The 25,914-nt window shown below is 38.8% G+C and overlaps 1 protein-coding gene across 1 annotated transcript in view; it reads left to right on the forward strand.

The window, feature by feature from the left end:
• CUBN (cubilin) overlaps positions 1 to 25,914 on the forward strand; it is a 749,121-nt gene that overhangs the window by 525,562 nt on the left and 197,645 nt on the right. The window contains exons 45-49 of the mRNA XM_053713984.1: positions 1,357 to 1,541; positions 10,631 to 10,840; positions 13,375 to 13,515; positions 13,631 to 13,812; positions 22,672 to 22,843. Coding sequence (XP_053569959.1) covers positions 1,357 to 1,541; positions 10,631 to 10,840; positions 13,375 to 13,515; positions 13,631 to 13,812; positions 22,672 to 22,843 — 890 coding nt within the window. The remainder of the gene's footprint in view (positions 1 to 1,356; positions 1,542 to 10,630; positions 10,841 to 13,374; positions 13,516 to 13,630; positions 13,813 to 22,671; positions 22,844 to 25,914) is intronic.

Here is a 25,914-nt window from a genome sequence, read left to right on the forward strand (position 1 = left end):
AAGTTGTTTAAAATTGCATGCCCTATCTGAATAATGAAAGTTTAATTTTGACTAGACTGTCCCTTTAAAGGGCCATAATACCCAAATGTTTAAACATTTGAAAGTGATGCAGCATAGCTGTAAAAAGCTGACTAGAAAATATCTCCTGAACATCTCTATGAAAAAAAGAAAGATATTTTACCTCAAAAGTTCCTCAGTAGCCACCTCCCATTGTAAAGGATTTCTAAGAAGCATTTTAGTGTGTCTGTCCTGGGACATCTTAGGGGATGAGCCTTGTGCACTCTCATATTATTTCCCTATTCAGTTTACTATGAAATCTCATGAGAGTTAAGTCAAATCTCATGAGATCACAGTGAAAGAGTTCATGACCTCAGCACTGCTGATGCTGATTGGCTGCTGTTAATTTCTTCATTTTTTTTTTCCCTGCAGCTGGGCAGCAGCTGAGTATAACTTTTTACACAGAACTTACTCTGCTGCACTGAGTAGATTGTGAGGTAAAATATCTTCCTTTTTTACATAGAGATGCTCAGGGGATATTTTCCTGTCAGCTTTTTACAGTTATACTGCATCAGTTTCAAGTGATTTAGCATATGAGTATTATGTCCCTTTAAGTTACATCCAGGAATAGTAATAAAATAGGGAATGATTTAAGTTGGTTAAATTCTGTTGAGGAAATTTTGGGAAGTTTGAAAAGAGTTAGATCCACTCCTTTGGAGATGAACTATAGAGTATCTTAAAGGGACAGTCTACACAATAATTGTATTGTTAAAAAAGATAGATAATCCCTGTTTCACCCATTCCTCAGTTTTGCATAACCAACATGATTATATTAATATATTTTTTACCTCTGTGATTAACTTTTATATAAGCCTCTGCAGACTGCCCCATAATTTCAGTTCTTTTGACGGACTTGCATTTTAGCCAATCAGTGCTGACTCCTAGGTAACGCCACAGGCATGAGCACAATGCTATCTATATGGCAAATATAAACTAAGCCTTCTAGTTGTGAAAAACTAACAAAATGCGTTCAGATAAGAGGCAGCCTTCAAGAACTTAGAAATTAGCATATGAGCCTACCTAGGATAAGCGTTCAACTAAGAATACCAAGAGAACAAAGCAAAATTTATGATAAAAGTAAATTGGAAAGTTGTTTAAAATTGCATGCCCTTTCTAAATCATGAAAGTGTATTTTTGACTAGACTGTCCCTTTAAGTGTGTTTATTACATCAGGATTATTTTACTCCAAGCAGAGTCTAAAAACTTCGGACTGAACTCACTCTTGCCTCTTTTTTAGTAATTATTTTTTTACTGAGATATTAAAAATATTGACAACATTTTTATTTATTTTATTATCAGTTGCAGCTCCAGCTATTTGGAATTACATGATGGCACAGATACCAATAAAAGGCTCATTGCAAAACTTTGTGGAAATACCCTGCAACTGCCAGCCACCTATAAATCTCTTGGAAATGTCATGTATATGAGGTTTAGATCTGACAGTGGTACAACCCGCACTGGATTCAATGCTATGTATTCCATTGGTATGTTTACGAAGTTGTATATCTATCATCAAACTTAAATGGACATAAAAATTTTGTAATTTTAAGAGCAAAGTATTAACACTTTCTTAATAGATTAACATGTTTCCTGCCATTGTTTTTCAATGGCCTATCTGGGCTTGTTATTGGGGTAGGCATGGTTAGCTATCATTCACTTAGTAAAATTACATTGTCTTTCAGTATATTAATTAATCTCACTGCTGAAGCCTATTAGGAACAGATATATTGCAGGGTGAGGCTTTTCAAGTGGGCAGTGTGCACTTCCAATTGTCAGAATAGGAGAGTCAACAATTTTCAGAGTTAAATGGACATAATACGCATATGCTAAATCACTTGAAAATGATGCAGCATAACTGTAAAAAGCTGACAAGAAAATATTACCTTAACATCTCTATGTAAAAAGGAAGATATTTCACCTCAAAATGTCTTCATCTCACCAGAGTAAATGCTGTGTAAACAGTTATACTTCAGCTGCTGTAAGTACAAAAAATAAATAAATTACAAATAGCCAATCAGCATCAGCAGTGCTGAGGTAATGCTTTGTCTTTGCTGTGATCTCATGAGATTTTGCTGTGATCTCATGAGATTTCATAGAATTTACTTAAACTGAATAGGAATATAACATGACTGGGACAAGTATCCCGACTGGCTGCTTAAAGTCTCTCTACAATGGGATGTGAATACTGAGGAACTTTTGAGGTAAAAAATCTTCCTTTTTTACATAGAGATGTTCAGGTGATATTTTCCAGTCAACTTTCTACAGCTATGCTGCATCACTTTCATGTGTTTCAACAAATGGGTATCATGTCCTTTTAAGTACAGGAAAATGGGAGAGGGAGGAGGTAAATAACGAAAGTCTATAGTCTATATATATTTTTTTTTTGTTGTTGTTTTTTTTTTTTCATAAACATAAACATTTATATTAAATTCTCAACGTGTTTCATGTCCCTTTAAAGAGACATTGTACTATTGTGCATGTGAAAAAGTTACTTGTAAACATATTGAAAAAAATGATTGGTTAAAAAGGTAAGTAAAAGCTATTTTCCTCCCAATGCTCACTGGATGAAAAACACAACTTCTACGGCCATACAACGTTCCACTGCACAGTTAACAAGAAAATGCTGATAGAGTCAAGACAAGGCCATGCATTTTTCAAAACTAAACCCTCTAATAAATGTTTTCCTTTAGATTAAACAAACACAACATTTGAAAAATAATTACTGACTATTAATTATTCCTCAGCATATAAACATTAGTACATTTTATATACTGCAGTTATTTTTATCTACCAGAAACGGTAGCACCTTAGCAAAAAAACATGTGCAAGGTTTTTTTTTTATGTGCTAGGCTAGGGTACTATTAACATCTGTTCTATGGAATTTACTTATACAGGTACAACTTATTTGAAAATCCAAACTTTAAGTCAAAAGATTCTCTGCATGTGTGTGTGTGTGTGTGTGTGTGTGTGTGTTCTAAAATGCAAATTCTAGTCTATAATTGCTTAAAACAACAAATATTACCTTTCTGATTACAGTACTGTACTATCTTTCTGAGGGTACTATGTATACACAAGTATTACAATTATATAAAACTACCTATAGGTTACATGTATAAGCTGTATTATGACATGTAAATATTTCCAGAATTACACTAGATATTGTTGTTTACACTTGTTCCATCCCCTCTCCAAACTGTCCCATTTTAAAGATGCAACTATTCTAAAATCCAAGCTATTCTGAAATCCAAACCTTTTCTGGTCCTAAGCAGTTTGGATAAAGGGTTTTCTTTCTGTATCAAGAAGAACTATTACACTGATACAGGGCCAGCTAAAGATATTGTGCTGTCTGGGTCTGAGAATGAAATGATGCCCCCCCACTAGTAGTAACATTACTTATTAGCATATTAGCCTACTAGCCTGGCCACTGACCTTACTAAGCCTTCCTTTAGTAATGCTTACTAAGCTTATACACAATTGCACAACAAGTGGGAAGGTAGTTGGTGGGACAAATGCTTTGCTTCCCTTTGAATGTTGTCCCTGACCAGTTCTGTGTCGTTGTGCATGTTGATGTTATGCTTCTTGTAACCCACAACTTCCCCCACAGAGACAGAGGACAGTAGTGGGTCTGACAGGGACTGACTCAGTCACTGAAGTGCTGCCCCTTGTAAAGTGCTGCATGGGTCAGTTGAACCCACTTGGTCCCATGTTTGAGCCGGCTCTGCACTGATATCCATGAAAGCAGTTGTGTCATTGTCTTGAATATTTAGTGTCTCAATGTGAGTTGTATTTGCTGACAAATAATAATAGTATATCTGGTTGCCCAGTTTAAGGAAATATTTTGAGTTAATATTATGCAAATACATTGTTGGTCTTAAATTGAATTGACCCTGTTTAGAAGTTTTAAAGACAATTATTTTAACTTAGAGAGGTTTCCTTCTTATTACATTTATTACTGTAGTACCATCAAACCTCAAAAATTGTCAGCTGCCCTAAATTGGCAAGCTAGTGCCTTTTTCTTTCCTAAGACATGGAGAGTCCATAACATCATTCCAATTATTAATGGGATATTCAACTCCTGGCCAGCAGGAGGATTCAAAGAGCATCCCAGCAAAGCTGTCAAGTACCTGCCACACCTTAGGAGCAGCATCTGTATTGCATTTGGATCTATGGTAAGTGTCTTTGCCTTCTAGGTACAGAATTACATTTTTGGGACATAATAATCTTTATCAGTTAAGGATTCATATGGGGATTATTAGTGGGATCCCAGCAAATCTGTTAAATTTAACTTCCTTTTCCCATAATCCCCAGTCATTCTCTTTGCATCTGTCAATGGAGGATGTGCGAAGTTGGTGCCTGAAGATTTAATCCTTTTATGGGTACTTATCCTGCAAGCAAGGATTGGGGTCCAGCTGTGTCCATGTCAATCTCTTTAGTAAGAGTAGTGGTGGCTTTTAGCAGTTAAAAGGCGGCTTTACTTTTAACACTTTGCTACCATTTATCATAGAAAGCCAGAGTTGGTTAATTACTCTGTTCTTTATTTTCCTACAGGTCCATGGCAGGGAGTGAAGTACATGCCACACCTAAGGAGCAGTATCTGTATTGCATTTGGATCTATGGTAAGTGCCTTCGCCTTCTAGGTACAGAAGGACAGCAGCACTTAAGACGTTAATATTCATTATCAGATCCATTTTTGGTACATAATAATATTTATCAGTTAAGGATTCATATGGGGACAATTCTTGGCACTTATAATCCAGTATGTGATTTAGGGAGTTCACTTGCTAAGGGATGCTAGGGATTAATGATAGAGCATTTCCTTTATTATATGACCTATCATATTTTATTGCTTCTATGTTGAGAGACTTGTTTTTAGTTATTGTCCTTCATTGGGCTGCGCTTGATGAGGCTTATATGTTCCTGTATTAAAACGGTTTTATTAAACTGCCGTTTTTTTAAACTGTGAGGCTCTTTCGCGCACTTTTTTTTCTGGATGGCACAGTTCATTTGAGTCCCGCTCACATGACGCCCTCACTTCCGGTTTTCGGAGCGGAGCCGTTGCGGAAGATAGTGAAAGCTTTCCTATACAGCTAGAGGCTTCTAATGTCAGTTGCAGCTAGAAGGTTATTTCTAGCATCTACCCGGATCGTTTAAGAGGAGAGGATCTCTGCAAAGAGAGTTCTGTTTTTTTCCTCTTACTAGTGGGGTGTCTTTTTGGCCAGTAGGAGCCTCAGGCAATCTGAGGTTGTTTTCAATACAATCGACCAACTACAGTATATGTATTATTAACCTTGACGTTTTAATTTCAGATTTTCCCTTAATAAGTTTTTTGGGGTAGTTATTTAAAAAAAAAAATATTTTATTTTGTCATTGCTAGTGGGAGCTGTTCTACTATAGCTATGGACTCAGAACAGGACCAATGGATACATTATTACTGTGTTTAGAGGCCCAAATTGCCCTGCCTATGCAATTTTGTTCCTCATGTTTCACTAAAACCTTAAAATTTAAAAACAAGTTACTTTCTTCTGAGCCAAGTTTCTCTCAGGATAATGTTATGCATGACATGCTTCAGCTTTCTCCTCAAACATCCCAAGCCTTAGTTGTTTCTCATAATGTGCCTTCTGTGTCCTCTCAACCACCTGGGGGTGTTTATTTACCTGGGGATTTTGCTGTTTTGCTGCTCAGATTACTTCTGCAGTTTCAGTGGCGTTTTCAGCTTTCGCTTACTCTGGTAAGTGTAAGAGAAAATCTAAACAGTTGCCTGATAGTAAGGCTTCTGATTCTAAGTCTGCATTAGTCAATCTCTCTCAATTTTCCGATGAGGAAAATACTTCAGTAGCTTCTGAAGGTGAAATATCAGACTCTGGCACTTCAGCAGAAAAATCTTCAGAATCTGAAGAGGTTAATTTTAGATTTAAGCTTGAGCACCTCCGGTTACTACTGAAGGAGGTTCTAGCTACTTTGGATGACTCTGAACCTTCGATTGCTGTCAACCCCACAAAGTCTTCTAAATTGGATAGAGTTTATGATTCTCCATCTTCTGAGCATGTTTTTCCTGTTCCTAGGAAGATGTCTGAAATTATAGCTCAGGAATGGGATAAGCCAGGGGTTCCTTTTACCCCTTCCCCTGTTTTTAAAAAGATGTTTCCTGTTGCTGACTCTATTCGTAACTCATAGTGCACTGTACCTAAAGAAGAAGGAGCTATTTCTACTCTTGCTAAGAGAACTACCATTCCTATAGAAGATAGTTGCTCTTTTAAGGATCCAATGGATAAGAAGCTAGAGGCTTACTTAAAAAAGATGTATATCCATCAGGGATTACAGTGGCAACCTGCAGCGAGTATTGCCATGGTTGTGGAAGCAGCATCTTATTGGTGAGATGCCTTGTCTGATATAATTTCAGAGTAAACTACGGTAGAGGAGATCCAAGATAGGATCAAAGCTCTCAAACTGGCCAATACCTTTATCTGTGATGGCAATATGCAGAAAATTAGGACTAGGAGCTAAGATGTCTAGCTTCACTATGCTAGCCCGCAGAGCTCTGTGGTTAAAATCTTGGTCGGCTGATGTTTCTTCAAAGGCCAATCTTTTGGCTTTACCTTAGGGTAAAACTCTGGACCTGGTCTGGCAGAAATCATTTCTGAGATGACGGGTGGAAAGGGATCTTTCCTGCCTCAGGACAAGAATAATAGACCTAGGAGTCAACAGTCTTCTAATTTTTGTTCCTTTCGCAACTTTAAGTGACAGAAATCCTCCTCTTCCTCTTCCAAGCCAGACTAATAAAGGTACACTTAGAAGTCCAGCCAGCCCTAGAACAAGGGAAAACAAAACAAAAAGCCTTCAGCTGGCTCTAAATCAGCATGAAGGGTCCACCCCCAATCTGAGTTTGGATCAGGTGGGGGCAGGCTTTCTCTTTTTCGGCAGGTTTGGATACCCGATGTCCCAAATTCATGGGCTGTGGACATAGTATCCTAGGGTTACAGAATAGGATTCAAGTCTGTCCTCCAAGGGGCAGATTTCTCCTGTCAAGATTATCCTCTAACCAGGTAATTGCGTGAAGGACCTATCCTCCCTGGGAGTTATTGTACCAGTCCCTCTAAAGGAACAAGGACTAGGATTCTATTCAAATCTATTTGTGGTTCCCAAAAAGGAGGGAACTTTTTGTCCCATCCTAGATCTAAAGTGTCTAAACAAATTCCTCAGGGTTCTGTCCTTCAAGATGGAAACTATTCGTTCCATTCTTCCATTGGTCCGGGAAAGTTAATTCATGACAACCATAGACCTGAATGACGGATATTTATCCGTTCCCATTCACAGGGATCATTACCAGTTTCTAAGGTTTGCCTTTCTGTTGTCTTTTCTATGTTCGCACAGGTGGAAGGTGAATCTGGAATAGAGTTCTCAAGTTCCATCTACAAATGTGTGTTTCCTAGGGACTATAATAGATTCCCTGTCCATGAAGATTTTCCTGACGGAGGTCAGAAAATCCAAACTTCTTGCTTCCTGTCTTTCCCTCCAATCTGCTTTTTGTCCATCAGTGGCTCAATGCATGGAGGTGATTGGTCTGATGGTGGCTTCCATGGACATCATTCCTTTTGCTCAGTTCCATCTATGACTGCTGCAGCTTTGCATGCTCTGTCAATGGAACGGAGACCATTCGGATTTATCAGAGAGGATATATCTGGACCCCCTAACAAGAGACTCTCTCTTGTGATGGATTTCACAGGAACATCTGTCTTGGGGCACTCGCTTCCTGAGACCTTCCTGGGTTATTGTGACAACGAACGTCAGCCTGTCAGGCTGGGGAGCTGTTTGGGGTTCTCTGAAGGCTCAGGGCCTGTGGTCTTGGGAAGAGTCTTCTCTTCCCATAAATGTCTTGGAGTTGAGAGCAATCTTTAATGCCTTGGCAGCTTGGCCTCAATTATCTTTAGTCTGGTTTATCATATTCCAGTTGGACAACATCACCTCAGTGGCTTACATCAACCATCAAGGAGGAACTCGGAGTTCCTTGGCCATGAAGGAGGTGACTCTCATTCTGCAGTTGGCAGTAGCTCACCATTGTCTTCTATCTGCCATCCACATTCCAGGAGTGGACAATTGGGAGACAGATTTTCTGAGCAGACAGACCTTTCATCCCGGGGAGTGGGCTCTCCATTTGGAAGTGTTCTCTCAGATAACCCTCAGGTGGGGGGTTCCAGAGTTGGATCTGATGGCGTCCCACCAAAACGCCAAGGTTCCAAAGTACGGTTCAAGGTTAAGAGATCCTCAGGCCGTTCTGATAGATGCTCTAGCGGTTCCTTGGATGTTCTCTCTGGCTTACCTGTTTCTTCCGTTTGCTCTCATTGCTCATATCAAACAAGAGAGAGCATCGGTAATCCTAATAGCTCCTGCTCGGCCTTGCAGGATCTGGTTCGCGGATCTGGTACGGATGTCATCTCTACCTCTCAGGAGGTTACCTCTGAGGAAGGAACTTCTAATTCATGTACCTTTCCTCCATCAAACACTAGATTCTCTGAAGCTAACTGCTTGGAGATTGAATGCCTAGTTCTGTCTAGACTTGGTTTTTCTGAAGCGGTCATTGAAACTATGCTTTCGGCTCACAAACCTGTTACTCACAAGATTTACCATAAGCTATGGCGTAAATATCTTTATTGGTGTAAATCTCCTGTAGCCGGGTGAGGATTCCCCGGATTTTGTCTTTTCTTCAGGATGGCCTGGAGAAGGGTTTATCGGTCAGTACTCTAAAGAGTCAGATTCCTGCTCTATCTATCTTTTTGTACAAACGTTTGTAAGACTTACCAGGTGTTCAAGCCTTTGTTTAGGTCCTGGTTAGAATCAGGCATGTGTTTAAACCTGCTCCCCCGTGAAGCCTTAATTTAGTTCTTAAAGTTTTGCAGCAGGCTCCGTTTGAGCCAATGCATTTTATGATATAAAATTGTTATCTTGGAAGGTTTTGCTTCTTCTTGCTATTTCTTCTGCTGGCAGAGTGTCTGAGCTTTCAGCTCTGCAGTGTAATTCACCGTACCTTATTTTTCATGCTGATAAGGCAGTCCTCCGTACTAAATTGTTTTTTTTTCCCTAAGGTGGTGTCGGATCGAAACATTAATCAGGAAATTGTTGTTCCTTCTTTTTGTCCTAATCCTTCTTATCATAAGGAATGTCTTTTGCATAACTTGGATGTTGCGCAAGCTCTAAAATTTTACTTACAAGCTAATAAAGATTTTTGGCAATCTTCTGCCCTGTTTGTTGTTTTCTCTGGAAAACGTAAAGGTCAGAAGGCCACTTCTACTACTCTGTCTCTTTGGTTGAGAAGTTTTATTTGTTTGGCTTATGAGACTGCTGGACAGCAGCCTCCTGAGAGAATTACGGCTCATTCCACTAAGGCTGTCTCCTCTTCTTGGGTTTTAAAAAATGTAGCTTCTGTGGAACAGATTTGCAAGGTGGCTACATGGTCCTATCTGCATACTTTTTCCAAATTCTACAAATTCGATACTTTTGAGGCTTTTTTTGGGAGAAAGGTTCTTCAAGCGGCGGTGCCTTCTGTTTAGGTCCTCCTGCCTTTTTCTCCCTCCCTGTTCATTCCGTGTCCTCTAGCTTGGGTATTGGTTCCCACTAGTAATTGGAATGACATTGTGGACTCTCCACGTCTTAAGAAAGAAAACAAAATTTAAGCTTACCAGATAAATTTATTTATTTCCAGACATGGAGAGTCCACAAACCCGTCCTCTTTTTAATTATAATTCAGCATTTTTCTTGAGTAAACCTCAGGCACCTTTTTCACCCTTGTGTTTTCTTCTTTTTCCATTTTCCTTCAGCTAAATGACTGGGAATTATGGGTAAGGGAAGTTATACTTAACAGCTTTGCTGGGGTGCTCTTTGCCTCCTGCTGCTGGCCAGGAGTTGAATATCCCACTAGTAATTGGAATGACGTTGTATACTCTTCATGTCCTGAAAGAAAGAAATATATCAGGTAAGCATACATTTTGATTTTTACATGTCCATTGGTATATACAAAGAAGAAAGAATAAAAAGGTGTAAATAGTTGAAAAAAGATGGGGTAGTGGGTCCTGGTGAATGGTAACCTGCAAAGCATCCTGGGTACCTGACAAGGGTCACATAATATATTTGCTTAATTATTTAGCACATTATCCTAGGACATTAGGAAATAATTCCCAAATGGTGGCTCAATATGTAGCTTTACCACAATAGCCCCAATAAATATACTTGATCCAAATTCTCAGTATGTATTGTATTCAGTTGTCAGAACTGTAGTGCCATTACCTGTGGTAGAGCAAGTGCAGTAAAGAAATTATACATGTTTATTGATTTATGGCAGTGAAAACCAGTTAGGTATATTACCTTGGGCCCTGGAAAAACATATTCTAGCTTTGGAGACCAGAAATGATAATGAAAGAAGCAAAATATATAGGATGGAAATCAAACATTGGTATCAGATATGCAATTTAATATGCAACCAACTATTTTAAGTTTGTGTAATAATAATGTACAGACCAATGAACTGTATACAGATTTAATGTAGGCTATAAATAAAGAATCTGATGTTTATCTTCTCTAGCTACGTGTGGGGGAACTCTTTTTGGACAGAGTGGCATCATCCAGAGCCCAGGATATCCTACTCATAACTACCCAGACAGCAACTTATGCGAATGGTATTTCAATGGACCCACTGGCCATTACCTCACCATAAGTTTTGAAGCACTAGACATTCAAAAGTCTACAGACTGCTCAATTGACTATGTGGAAATCCGGGAGTATAATGCATCTGGTATGTTGAATGTTTTTTGTGTTATACTAATAATACTAATATGTTTTAGTGGTTTAACAAAATTTAAAACATGTCCAGTGTTTTCTTTTTAATTTCATCAAAGTCTTTTTTTTCTCTTTAAAGTTTTTTATTGAGAACTTCACACATCACAACAACCAAATCAGCCTTTTTTAAAAATACAAATCATATAATTCAAACAGTTTGGAAGACACAGCTTCCTGTACGTATGCTGAATCTTGTAGGACACAACTACGACTCCTATTCAAAATACATCCATTATAGCTGCCAGCTCGGCATACGATAGGGGGGGGAGAAAAAAAAAAAAAAAGGGAGAACCACCACCAGAAAGAAACCGAAATGAGTCTACCTGACTAGATAATCAATCACCAACCCTTACAGAGCGCCTTAAAGCCAGTATATCGGGAGAGCGTCATCAGCGACCAGCATCATGAAATTAATATTATTCTTCAGGGGAGAAACACATTGAATCTGTGCCTGCTGGGGCCAAGATAAAATTACCCTTTTCCACTTATCAAAGAAGAGCCTGATTACCTTTTCCGATCCCCCGGATAGGTGTTGTCTTTCAATAATCATTTTTAATTAATAACATTAGCGAACTCACTTACCGTCAGGGCCTCAGGGGCTCCCCATTTGAAAAATATCATGTGCCAGGTTGCCAAAATAACCATGTTAATTAATTGTCCCTCACCTTTAAGTCGCCTGTATTCTTTTAAAAGAAAAATATGTCCTAATTGGAGAGCACACTCCTCTCATAGAAACCTGTTCACCCAAAATTGTATTCTACTCCAAAATTGTCGGATTTTAGGGCAATCCCATATACAATGTTGCAGATCAGCTCCTTTTTTCTGGCATTTAAAGCAATTCCCCTTATTCCCATTCTGCTCCCATTTGCTCATCCTCATTGGAGTTAGATAAAAATTATTTAGAAGCTTAACCTGCGATTCTTTCCAACTTACTACTCTCGTGGCAGCGTCTGCTAGTTTAATGCTCCTTTCAATATCTTCGACTTGCACTAAATTAATATATTTAGTGAGAAACATTTTCCTTTTGTTAATATGTTCTTTCCCTGATATATTTAATAAGAATTTATACCAGCATGATATAGATCTTTTCCCCACTGCGTATAATTTCACTCCTGAATCAATTCCTGGGTCCCACACAATTCTATGTGTTTGCAAAGATTTCAGGAGGTAACTTCGGGCTTGTAAATAATCAAAGAATGTATTTGTAGGTAACTGATATTGTTCAGTCAATGTTTCAAATGTTTGTAGCACTTGCCCTTCACCCTGAACTAACTGGGAAAAATAACGTAACCTTTTCTGTGACCAAATTTTAAAGGCCAGATTATTGTTTATCCCGGATATAAAATCGGGAGTACCAATAAACGGCAGGTATTTAGATATGTGAAATTCATCAAAGTCTTAATATTAAAAAATATGGTATAGAATTAAGTTTAGGAACATTACGAAGCTAAAATAATGCAGCATGTTACAGTGTCAATGTTAGTGGCATTCAGGACAGATACAATCAAGAGTAATTTACTAAGCAGAATCTATAATAGATATGATGAAAGTTTCATAGTGTTACTAAATGAACAGTTAGGTAAATTAGAAAGTCTAGATAGGAGTATTAGGCCTAATCTCACCTTACTATGATTCCACAAAATAACAGTGCATTATTCTCCTAGTACAGGGAAGTAACTAGGAAACGCTAAACACTGGAAACATTTGTCACAAGACCATGTTCCACCATTTTCCCAACTTCCACTAATTCTCACCTTTTATATAAATATATTTCCAAACATACGTAAACCAGCATGGATGTGTAAATATTTGTTTTTACCATCATATCCATATTCATATGGGTAAGACCCCACCCCTAGCATCAGTGGTAGTTAATCCATGAGATATAATGCTGATTTAAAAAAAAAAAAAAACAACAACAAAAAAACTACTTTTTAAAAAGTTAAATCCAATTTGTTTCTGATATTTTTAGAGGGAAACATACTTCAGACAAAACACATTATAATAAACTATGACATTTTTGTTAATGCATTCTCCTTAGCAAAATATTTCTAAACAACAAATATTTTGCCCATCCATTAAAATTTTGGGGATGTGAAGGATTGTGCCTGGTTGTAAAGGGCAGCATTAAAATCATGTCCCCACTGATCCTGAACTGTCAGCTTGCACATCTGGGTATAGTCTTCCCACCAGAAGGAGGTATTGAATGAATGACAGTCTATTTTGTGCTGTCTATTTTACACACACACAGAGAGTAAGAGAAGGTTACTGATTAATGTTTCTTCTATTTGGTTCCAATTGATCTAGAACTTTCCTTAAGCTTGGCATTATCGTGCTCAGGTTAAAAATACAAAACAATTTACAAGACTGTTAACCCCCAACTACTTTATATATTTTGAATTCTTTCTTATTACAAATAAGTAAAATGATGAACACAAACTATAAAAAGCTTCATCTGTTGGCATAAAACTTGTGCATTTGTATTTCTAGGAAGACTATTGGGTGTATTCTGCAATAGTACCATACCAAATGACCTGGTAACATCAGACAGTTTTGCTTATATCAAGTTTGTTAGTGATGGATCCATAAATGCAACTGGATTTAGACTGAGATTTGAAGCAAGTATTGAAGGTGAGTTTTCAGGCATTTTTCTCAAGCTAACATACTAGCTAACAATAAGTAATATGAACAGTTTTAGTAACTCATTTGCAGACGATAACAAATGTTATTTTTGTGTCTCATTCAGAATGTGGTGGAGAATATACCGGCACAACAGGAACACTAAGTTCTCCTAATTATCCTAACTTATACCCTCATAACCGTGAATGTCAGTGGAGAATCACAGTGCCAGAAGGGAAACTTGTCACTCTGACTATTAATGACCTAAGAATCCAAGACCATCCCAGCTGTGATTATGACTATGTGGCAGTAAGTGGCAAAATATTTCTACCAATGTTGTGTTGTACATAATAAGAGTATGACTATTGCTACATCCCAGTTATTGTATTCAGCTCCACAGCAAAAGGGGAGAGAAATTCAAAAACAGAATTTATGCTTACCTGATAAATTACTTTCTCCAACGGTGTGTCCGGTCCACGGCGTCATCCTTACTTGTGGGATATTCTCTTCCCCAACAGGAAATGGCAAAGAGTCCCAGCAAAGCTGGTCACATGATCCCTCCTAGGCTCCGCCCACCCCAGTCATTCGACCGACGGACAGGAGGAAATATATATAGGAGAAACCATATGATACCGTGGTGACTGTAGTTAGAGAAAATAATTCATCAGACCTGATTACAAAACCAGGGCGGGCCGTGGACCGGACACACCGTTGGAGAAACTAATTTATCAGGTAAGCATAAATTCTGTTTTCTCCAACATTGGTGTGTCCGGTCCACGGCGTCATCCTTACTTGTGGGAACCAATACCAAAGCTTTAGGACACGGATGAAGGGAGGGAGCAAATCAGGTCACCTAAACGGAAGGAACCACAGCTTGCAAAAGCTTTCTCCCAAAAATAGCCTCCGAAGAAGCAAAAGTATCAAATTTGTAAAATTTGGCAAAAGTGTGCAGTGAAGACCAAGTCGCTGCCTTACATATCTGGTCAACAGAAGCCTCTTTCTTGAAGGCCCATGTGGAAGCCACAGCCCTAGTGGAGTGAGCTGTGATTCTTTCAGGAGGCTGCCGTCCGGCAGTCTCATAAGCCAATCGGATGATGCTTTTAAGCCAAAAGGAAAGAGAGGTAGAAGTCGCTTTTTGACCTCTCCTTTTACCAGAATAAACAACAAACAAGGAAGATGTTTGTCTGAAATCTTTAGTAGCCTCTAAATAGAACTTTAGAGCACGGACAACGTCCAAATTCTGTAACAAACGTTCCTTCTTTGAAACTGGATTCGGACACAAAGAAGGTACAACTATCTCCTGGTTAATATTTTTGTTAGAAACAACTTTAGGAAGAAAACCAGGCTTAGTACGCAAAACCACCTTATCTGCATGGAACACCAGATAAGGAGGAGAACACTGCAGAGCAGATAACTCTGAAACTCTTCTAGCAGAAGAAATTGCAACCAAAAACAAAACTTTCCAAGATAGTAACTTAATATCTATGGAATGTAAGGGTTCAAACGGAACCCCTTGAAGAACTGAAAGAACTAGATTTAGACTCCAGGGAGGAGTCAAAGGTCTGTAAACAGGCTTGATCCTAACCAGAGCCTGAACAAATGCTTGAACATCTGGCACAGCTGCCAGTCTTTTGTGTAGTAAGACAGATAAAGCAGAGATCTGTCCCTTTAGGGAACTTGCAGATAATCCTTTCTCCAAACCTTCTTGAATAAAGGAGAGAATCTTAGGAATTTTTATCTTATTCCATGGGAATCCTTTGGATTCACACCAACAGATATATTTTTTCCATATTTTATGGTAAATTTTTCTAGTTACAGGTTTTCTGGCCTGAACCAGAGTATCTATCACCGAATCTGAAAACCCACGCTTTGATAGAATCAAGCGTTCAATCTCCAAGCCGTCAGTTGGAGGGAGACCAGATTTGGGTGTTCGAATGGACCTTGAACAAGAAGGTCCTGTCTCAAAGGTAGCTTCCATGGTGGAGCCGATGACATATTCACCAGGTCTGCATACCAAGTCCTGCGTGGCCACGCAGGAGCTATCAAGATCACCGAGGCCCTCTCCTGATTGATCCTGGCTACCAGCCTGGGAATGAGAGGAAACGGTGGGAATACGTAAGCTAGGTTGAAAGTCCAAGGTGCTACTAGTGCATCTACTAGAGTCGCCTTGGGATCCCTGGATCTGGACCCGTAGCAAGGAACCTTGAAGTTCTGACGAGACGCCATCAGATCCATGTCTGGAATGCCCCATAATTGAGTTATTTGGGCGAAAATTTTCCGGATGGAGTTCCCACTCCCCCGGATGAAATGTCTGACGACTCAGAAAATCCGCTTCCCAATTTTCCACTCCTGGGATGTGGATCGCAGACAAGTGGCAGGAGTGATCCTCTGCCCATTTAATTATTTTGGTCACTTCTTTCATCGCCAGGGAACTCTTTGTTCCCCCTTGATGATTGATATAAGCAACAGTCGTCATGTTGTCTGATTGGAACCTTATGAATTTGGCCTTTGCTAGTTGAGGCCAAGCTCTGAGAGCATTGAATATCGCTCTCAGTTCCAGAATGTTTATCGGGAGAAGAGACTCTTCCCGAGACCATAGACCCTGAGCTTTCAGGGATTCCCAGACCGCACCCCAGCCCACTAGACTGGCGTCGGTCGTGACAATGACCCACTCTGGCCTGCGGAAGCTCATTCCCTGGGACAGATGGTCCAGGGTCAGCCACCAACGGAGTGAATCTCTGGTCTTTTGATCTACTTGAATCATTGGAGACAAGTCTGTATAATCCCCATTCAACTGTTTGAGCATGCACAGTTGTAATGGTCTTAGATGAATTCGTGCAAAAGGAACTATGTCCATTGTTGCAACCATCAATCCTATTACTTCCATGCACTGCGCTATGGAAGGACGAGGAACAGAATGAAGCACTTGACAAGAGCTTAGAAGTTTTGATTTTCTGACCTCTGTCAGAAAAATCCTCATTTCTAAGGAATCTATTATTGTTCCCAAGAAGGGAACTCTTGTTGACGGGGACAGAGAACTCTTTTCTTTGTTCACCTTCCATCCGTGAGATGTGAGAAAGGCTAGAACGATGTCCGTATGAGCCTTTGCCTTTGACAGGGACGACGCTTGTATTAGAATGTCGTCCAAGTAAGGTACTACTGCAATGCCCCTTGGTCTTAGAACCGCTAGAAGGGACCCTAGCACCTTTGTGAAAATCCTTGGAGCAGTGGCTAATCCAAATGGAAGAGCCACAAACTGGTAATGTTTGTCCAGAAAAGCGAACCTTAGGAACTGATGATGTTCCTTGTGGATAGGGATATGTAGGTACGCATCCTTTAGATCCACGGTAGTCATAAATTGACTTTCCTGGATGGTGGGTAGAATCGTTCGAATAGTTTCCATTTTGAACGATGGTACCCTGAGAAATTTGTTTAGGATCTTCAAATCCAAAATTGGTCTGAACGTTCCCTCTTTTTTTGGGAACTACGAACAGATTGGAATAAAATCCCATTCCTTGTTCCTTTATTGGAACTGGGTGTATCACTCCCATCTTTAACAGGTCTTCTACACAATGTAAGAATGCCTGTCTCTTTATTTGGTTTGAGGATAAGTGAGACTTGTGGAACCTTCCCCTTGGGGGTAGTTCCTTGAATTCCAGGAGATAACCTTGAGAAACTATTTCTAGCGCCCAAGGATCCTGAACATCTCTTGCCCAAGCCTGAGCAAAGAGAGAGAGTCTGCCCCCCACCAGATCCGGTCCCGGATTGGGGGCTACTCCTTCATGCTGTCTTGTTAGCAGTGGCAGGCTTCTTGGCCTGCTTACCTTTGTTCCAGCCTTGCATTGGTTTCCAGGCTGGTTTGGGTTGTGAGGCATTACCCTCTTGCTTAGAGGATGCAGAATTAGAGGCTGGTCCATTTCTGCGAAAGGGACGAAAATTAGGCTTATTTTTAGCCTTAAAAGACCTATCCTGTGGAAGGGCATGGCCCTTTCCCCCAGTGATGTCTGAAATAATCTCTTTCAAATCAGGTCCAAATAAAGTTTTACCTTTGAAAGGAATGTTAAGTAATTTTGTCTTGGATGACACATCCGCTGACCAAGACTTTAGCCAAAGCGCTCTGCGCGCCACAATAGCAAACCCTGAATTTTTCGCCGCTAATTTTGCTAATTGCAAAGCGGCATCTAAAATAAAAGAGTTAGCCAATTTAAGTGCGTGAACTCTGTCCATAACCTCCTCATATGGAGTTTCTCTACTGAGCGACTTTTCTAGTTCCTCGAACCAGAACCACGCTGCCGTAGTGACAGGAACAATGCATGAAATTGGTTGTAGAAGGTAGCCTTGCTGTACAAAAATCTTTTTAAGCAAACCTTCCAATTTTTTATCCATAGGATCTTTGAAAGCACAACTATCTTCGATAGGAATAGTAGTGCGTTTGTTTAGAGTAGAAACTGCCCCCTTGACCTTGGGGACTGTCTGCCATAAGTCCTTTCTGGGGTCGACCATAGGAAATAATTTCTTAAATATAGGGGGAGGAACAAAAGGTATGCCGGGCTTTTCCCACTCTTTATTTACTATGTCCGCCACCCGCTTGGGTATAGGAAAAGCGTCGGGGGGCACCGGAACCTCTAGGAACCTGTCCATCTTGCATAATTTCTCTGGAATGACCAAATTGTCACAATCATCCAGAGTAGATAACACCTCCTTAAGCAGTGCGCAGAGATGTTCTAATTTAAATTTAAATGTCACAACATCAGGTTCAGCTTGATGAGAAATTTTTCCTGAATCTGAAATTTCTCCCTCAGACAAAACCTCCCTCATGGCCCCTTCAGATTGGTGTGAGGGTATGTCAGAACAGTTATCATCAGCGTCCTCTTGCTCTTCAGTGTTTAAAACAGAGCAATCGCGCTTTCTCTGATAAGTAGGCATTTTGGATAAAAGATTTGCTATGGAGTTATCCATTACAGCCGTTAATTGTTGCATGGTAATAAGTATTGGCGCACTAGATGTACTAGGGGCCTCCTGCATGGGCAAAACTGGTGTAGACACAGTAGGAGATGATGTAGTATCATGTTTACTCCCCTCATTTGAGGAATCATCTTGGGCAATATCATTATTTGTGGCAGTACTGTCCTTACTTTGTTTGGACGCTATGGCACAATTATCACATAAATTTAAATGGGGAGACACATTGGCTTTCATACATATAGAACATAGCTTATCTGAAGGTATAGACATGTTAAACAGGCTTAAACTTGTCAACAATGCACAAAAAACGTTTTAAAATAAAACCGTTACTGTCACTTTAAATTTCAAACAGAAAACACTTTATTACTGAATATGTGAAAAAGTATGAAGGAATTGTTCAAAAATTACCAAATTTTCACCACAGTGTCTTAAAGCCTTAAAAGTATTGCACACCAAATTTCAGAGCTTTAACCCTTAAAATAACGGAACCGGAGCCGTTTTTCAATTTAACCCCTATACAGTCCCAGATACAGTCTTTGCTAAGACCCAACCAAGCCCTGAGGGGAATACGATACCAAATGACGCCTTCTAAAAGCTTTTTCAGAGATTCTTAGATCCACACACATGCATCTGCATGCCCTGTTCTCAAAAAACAACTGCGCAAAAATGAGGCTCAGTCTATGACTAGAAAGGTCCCCTGACTGAAAAAGGTGTCCAATACAGTGCCTGCCGTTTTATAAACGTTCCCCAAGATTATAAATGTCAATTGTTAGCCTAAATTTGAATAATATGCACAAATAAAGCAATCGATTTAGCCCATAAAAATGTCTACCAGTTTTTTAGCCCATAATAAGCCCTTTATTCTGTTTGTTTTTTGACTAAGAAAATGGCTTACCGGTCCCCATGAGGGGAAATGACAGCCTTCCAGCATTACACAGTCTTGTTAGAAATATGGCTAGTCATACCTTAAGCAGAAAAGTCTGCTAACTGTTTCCCCCAACTGAAGTTACTTCATCTCAACAGTCCTATGTGGAAACAGCAACCGATTTTAGTTACTGTCTGCTAAAATCATCTTCCTCTTACAAACAGAAATCTTCATCCTTTTCTGTTTCAGAGTAAATAGTACATACCAGCACTATTTTAAAATAACAAACACTTGATAGAAGAATAAAAACTACATTTAAACACCAAAAAACTCTTAACCATCTCCGTGGAGATGTTGCCTGTGCAACGGCAAAGAGAATGACTGGGGTGGGCGGAGCCTAGGTGGGATCATGTGACCAGCTTTGCTGGGACTCTTTGCCATTTCCTGTTGGGGAAGAGAATATCCCACAAGTAAGGATGACGCCGTGGACCGGACACACCAATGTTGGAGGAATTAAACTTTCATGATTCAGATAGCGCATGCAATTTTTAGAGACTTTTCAAGTTACTTCTGCTATCAAATGTACTTTATTCTAATGGTATGCTATGTTGAAAAGAATACCTAGGTAGGTATGCAATGCACTACTGGAATCTGTCTTGTAATGAATGGCAATGCCCATATGCATCTTGTCACTAGCTCACCAGATGTCTTTAGCTAGCTCCCAGTAGTGCGTTGCTCTGGAGCTGACATGTTTAAATAACCTCTGCAGGGGTTATTTAAGCACATATTTATATGCAAGCAATAGTGCAACAATAAATTATTCTAACATAACACAGCATTTAGGGTCAGATAACAAGTGGAGTGGTATTTAATGCTCCCGCTTAAATGCTAACTTCGCTAGAAGTAAGCTTTTTGCACGTGTTGGGTAGCGCTCATATTACAATTTGAAAGTAAAACGTTTTCTCTCGCACGCGTAAAAAGCCAAACTTTGAATATCACACGAGTTAACGTATTCCCCATAGACGTCAATGGAGCAAAAAAATAGAAAAAATAAATAACACCCTACATTTTTTATGTGTTTTGTACAACTTTTTGTTTCGCGAAACAGGTAACCAGAGCTCTGAGGATGCAGTAATAATTCTAGCATAAATCGCGCTTGCGCTCACACATTTGCATTAACTATCAACTTGTAATACGAGTGCTAAAGCCGACGCACGCAAACACCAGCGATAAATCCCTTTCGCTCGCTTATAACTGTTAGTGTGCCATTACTTAATGCACAACATATTTAAGATGCCAGAGGAATTACAATATATTTTTAAAACCGAGACCTTCTTTTAGATTAAAAACATAATACAATTTTCATGTAACACTTTGAATGATGCTTATGACTGACCTTTTTACATTTATCATTCTGTGGGGGAGACCCCTTTCTGTTGTGTCCTATTAGAGTGAACTTCACAGAATAAAACTGACAAACCTGTTCCCCAAGCAAGAACAAAGAATAATGTATAGCTTCCTCTTGTACAGCATTCCAATCCAATCAAGTCTTCTTGTTTGAAATATTTAAAACACTGCAATTACAAATATGATATAACAGGGTAATAAACGTAAAAATAAAATAAAAAGATTTACAGGCAGAAATTCAGAATACTCTTACACATAGGTTAAATAATCAAGGCTAATGTGAAAGTGATAGATAACATCTGATTGAATAATGTTTAGAAATGTCTTATGTGGTGTATTTAGTTTTTTTTTAGATCAAGCAATAAGATCTCATCATGTGTGCAATTAACAATTTATATAATTTTGCATTGTGATATAATTAACCTTTCTTAAACATCCAAATTGCAAGCATACATAAATCTTTTTGTGACAATATTTTAGCTGTGTACAAGTTTCATAGTTTAAAAGTTTAATTTTAATAATATGAGTTCAATAGTAATTTAGCCTTCTAATGAACAAAAATAGCAAATGTTTTTGAATAATGCCACATTTTTGGATGAACACATAAACATATCATGCACAAATTCACTTTGATAAACAGCTTTCCAAACAGCCAAGATATGTCATTGAAAAAGATCAAAATAGGCTTTCATGTTATGGCTCTTAAAATATTTAAATTAAAAAAATCAGGCAAAAAATCATTCTCAAAAATGTATGGATTAAAACACCACTCTTAAATTCACTTATTGCTAAATATTGGTTGACATCCACACAAGGTTTTCTAATAGTATTGGTGTGGCCTGAAATTTTGGATTAGAATAGATTAATTTGATACTTATTAGGGATATCTTGTTTGAAAGCTCAAGATAAATGTGCTTGTAAAAAAATCTAATCATCTAGACTGGTACCATTTAAACTATGAGGGATGGGACACATTTGGCCCTGTAAGGGTTTTTGAGTGACATTCAGCATTACTAATTTGTTGCCAAAAACAAAGCTACACTTGTTGTTAACTAAATAAATATTTTGTAAATTTGAGTAAAATTAAATCTATAAAACGTTTCATATAAATTTTAACTAAAATTGTGAATATAATCTAATTTTATTTTGAGGCGTTACCTATCATTTGGTCCCCAACCAATTCCATCATTTATTACTGGCCCTGCATACAAAACAATTGGGCACTGCTGATATAGAAACTGAAACTTAAAGGGGCATTAAACACCTCACAATATTAATATAAATTGTTTAATTGCATGTAATAAAACAACTTTGTAATATACTTTCATTATTTATTTTGTTCTCCTTTCCTGTAATTTAACTCTGAATATTGTGGACTTTCAAGTGCAGACACAGCTATATTCCACACAGTCATTGGTTGCACACTCTAGTAAGCTATTTATAATCATTCCTAATTGGCCTCTGCAGAAAAGGTAACCTAGGTTACAATATGGCAGTGCCCACTGCTTTATGGACATAAGACTGTTACTCTTTTTTTTTTCAATATTTAAACAACTAATTTAATTTTTAAAAATACATGTATAAATTATTATCAGGCTCATCTTTACTCTGAATACAATATACAAAAAATTATTTATTTAGGGCTAGATTACAAGTGGAGCGCTAAATTACTGAACGAGGCTCCTATTGGAACCTATGGAAGCACGCTCTCGTGAGCGCAATACTTCCCAGTTAACTTTAATACCAGTGCACATTAGCATGCGTGCTGGATTTACACAGTGGAGCGTAAATTTTGCTTTCATGAAAGCGATATTTAGCGCTCTACTTGTAATCTGGCCCTAAGTGTTTAATATCCCTTTAATAGATGATAAACAAGATAAAATGTAAAATGATAAAGTAACTGCAATAACTTTATAACTGTTTTATTGTAGATTTACAATGGGTTTCAGGACAAATCTCCCATGATAGTGAAGCTATGCAATAATGTAGCTCCAGATACAGAAGTGAAGTCTTCAGGCAACACAATGAAAGTTATTTTTGTTACAGATGGCTCTGTTTCCAATGGAGGTTTTATGGCTACATACACTTCAATGGAAGATTCAGGTAAAGCTTTAGCTAGTCATTTTGTTAAAAAGCAGGTGTATAAGCTCATGAGTGTGCACGTGTCTGGAGCACTATCTGGTAGCAGTTTTGCAAGAATGTTATCCATTTGCAAGACCACTAGATGGCAGCTCTGTTACCTGCCATGTAGTGCTCCAGACACCTACCTAGATGTCTCTTCATCAAACAATACCATGGGAACGTAGCTTTGATAATAGAAATGAATTTATATAACCACTAAAAAGAAACAGTAAATCGGCGCTAATGAACTCAAGATCTTCCAAACCACATATGTAACTGTGATATGCAATGTATTGCTAAAGGCTGTATTCGTTCCTAAACAATATATATCATTCTTATGAGAGCAACAATAGAGAGGATTACATCAATATGTAAAAACTAACATTGATAATAGTATAAAACAATGTTAGAAAAAATCAATCACAACATCTAAAAAACAAAAAACAATATTACCCGATGGTGATAAAAATGTCCTTGGAAAATTCAACTAGTCAGGATAAAGTCCATGTAGTGTATATTAATTCAATCTCTGACTACCGATGCTGGCCCCATTCAATGGTATTTCTAGCAAACCAAATGAAAAGTAGAACTATGACAAAACACATAGGAGAGGCGCAAAACGGATTAGAAATGTAATAAATAACAAATGGTGTAATAACACATAAGCACTTACATCAAAAAAAATAGAATAGAATAAAAATTAAGAACCAACAAATTATAGTAACAAATACATTAAACAATACTATTTTCCACACACTGCTTCTCAACTTAGTAGTTTATAAATATTCATGAATGTTCAGAAAAATGTCCCTTTAATCAAAGGTGTAATGTTGGAAAACAGGTAATCCTGATGGTCCTCTATATCCCTTTTATTCAGCGTGTCTTATGTTGTACTGAATGAGGAAAAAGGAAGCTGAGTCCTGGAGTCAAATAGTAAGAGTTTATTATGGAGCAGGCTTCAACATGTCAGGTGAGCTCCTATCTTACGCGTTTCGCGCATGGGCACATGTAGCTTCTCAGCACAGTCCCATTAAAGACTCGTTTACAAAAAAAATTCTGAAAAATATGAAGAAAGAGAAGCGCAGCACGCTCTAAGTGTAATCTGTTTGGTAGTTATCAATTATCAAAACCCCCTTCCCTGGGTATTACTCACAGGATCGTTCTGTGTGATGTGCGCATCAGGTTGCATACAACCATGGAGTTTGTTCCTCAGATAACCTCCCTCAGTGACGTCTGGAAAGCCTGTCCAACCGGAGAGATTGTTTCACTTTCCCACGGCAGTCCACAATCAAACATGGAAGGGATACCACTCCAGTTTTTAAAGTATAACACGTTTATTGTGTAATAAAATACAAAACTTACAAATCTATGTCTCTCAGCTCACCCAATAGGTGCCCACAACATCTGAGCCCTGGTAACCTCCCTGAGACAATAACTTTAAAAACAGAACTTCTCTACGTACGTTTCGTTTCTATGCCAGAAACTTTTTCAAGAGTATGTTCCTTAAACAAATATGCTCCTTATATATCCCCTTACTTGCACAGGTGTCCTGATTTGAATTGATTCAGTTAACCCTGCATACATTTGATGTAATTTTGTCTACAATCAACAAATTTGTATTTTTCAAATATTTCGTTATACATTTGAAGTATACCACTTGTTGTAATAATTAAATTAATACACTATTAAAATCTGTATATGCTTATAAACCAACAAAACCGTAAAACTTTAACTTAAGGTCAAAATAATTAAAGTGTTACATCAAAGTTGAGAAAGTGCATCCAATACAAAGAATGGGGACTCTGGTAAAGTATCGTTAGTTGTTTCCCGGGGCCCTCTGTCAGTTTGTTCCTCGTGATGTGTACTTTCAGCCGACCACAAGACGGGCTGGCGTCTGACGTCACCGCTGACAGATATCCGGAGCGTCCCCCAGAATGCAGGTATCCAACAGTCCACAGTCTGAAAGTCTGCCAGTACTAAAATAAAAGGTATCTTTTATTTATTTTTTATTTTTTTTGCATATCTACATATGCTGCTGTGTAGGATCCCCCTTAGCCCCAAACCTCCCTGATCCTCCCTGATCCCCCCAAACAGCTCTCTAACCCTCTCTACATTATTGGGAGCCATCTTGGGTACTGGCAGATTTAGTTAGATTATTAATATTAAAATTTGTATTCCCCCTCTCTCCCACTTAATTTAAACAAATTGTTCCATAGTGTAATGGTTCCCACCTGCTCCCTCCTCGTGCACGCACGCGCGTCCATGCGCGCCCCCCAGCTACCCCGCCCATGATCCCGCCCACCTCTGCACACAGCAAGCCATCGATGGCCGCCCACCCGCCTCCCACGTCGGTTCCCACCCACCAACGATTGCGGCCATCGATGTCCGGTACAGAGAGGGCCAGAGAGTGGCTCTCTCTGCATCGGATGGGGAAAAACTGTTATTGCAGGATGCCTCGATATCGAGACATCACTGCAATAACCAGAAAGCGGCTGGAAGCAATCAGGATCGCTTCCAGCCGCTTTAATCCCCAACGTCGTACAGGGTACGTCGCTGGTCTTTAAAGACCTGTTTGTGCAAGACGTATCCTGTACGACGTATGTCGTTAAGGGGTTAATAATGTTTCACCCAGTAAAAAAAATCAAGGCTGCAGTTTTTGAGGTGCTGGAGGCTCTCCTGCCTTCAAACAAGCGTAAAAGGTCAGCTCAGAATTTACCTTCTGCTAGTACTATGTGCCCCCGAAACCAGGGGTACTGTTATGTATTTAGATGGTAAAGTTTCCTCAGGTGATATCTGTAGTCGAGGTTAATAATAAATGTTTTAGTACTGTGCTATTTTCAGGGATTATCAAGCTTGGCCTCTGTTGAAGAGAGAATCTCATCTTCATTTTCAGACAGACAATGTCAAAGCAGTAGCTTATGTCAACGATCAGGGGGAACTCACAGTTTCCTAGCCATAAGGAAAGTATCTCAAAATTCACTTATAGGCAGAAACCAATTCCTCTTTAGTCTCTGTGATTCATTTTTCAGGGATGAGCAACTGAGAAGCGGACT

Source organism: Bombina bombina, chromosome 5 (genome assembly GCF_027579735.1).
Source record: "Bombina bombina isolate aBomBom1 chromosome 5, aBomBom1.pri, whole genome shotgun sequence".
Classification (NCBI taxonomy): domain Eukaryota; kingdom Metazoa; phylum Chordata; class Amphibia; order Anura; family Bombinatoridae; genus Bombina; species Bombina bombina.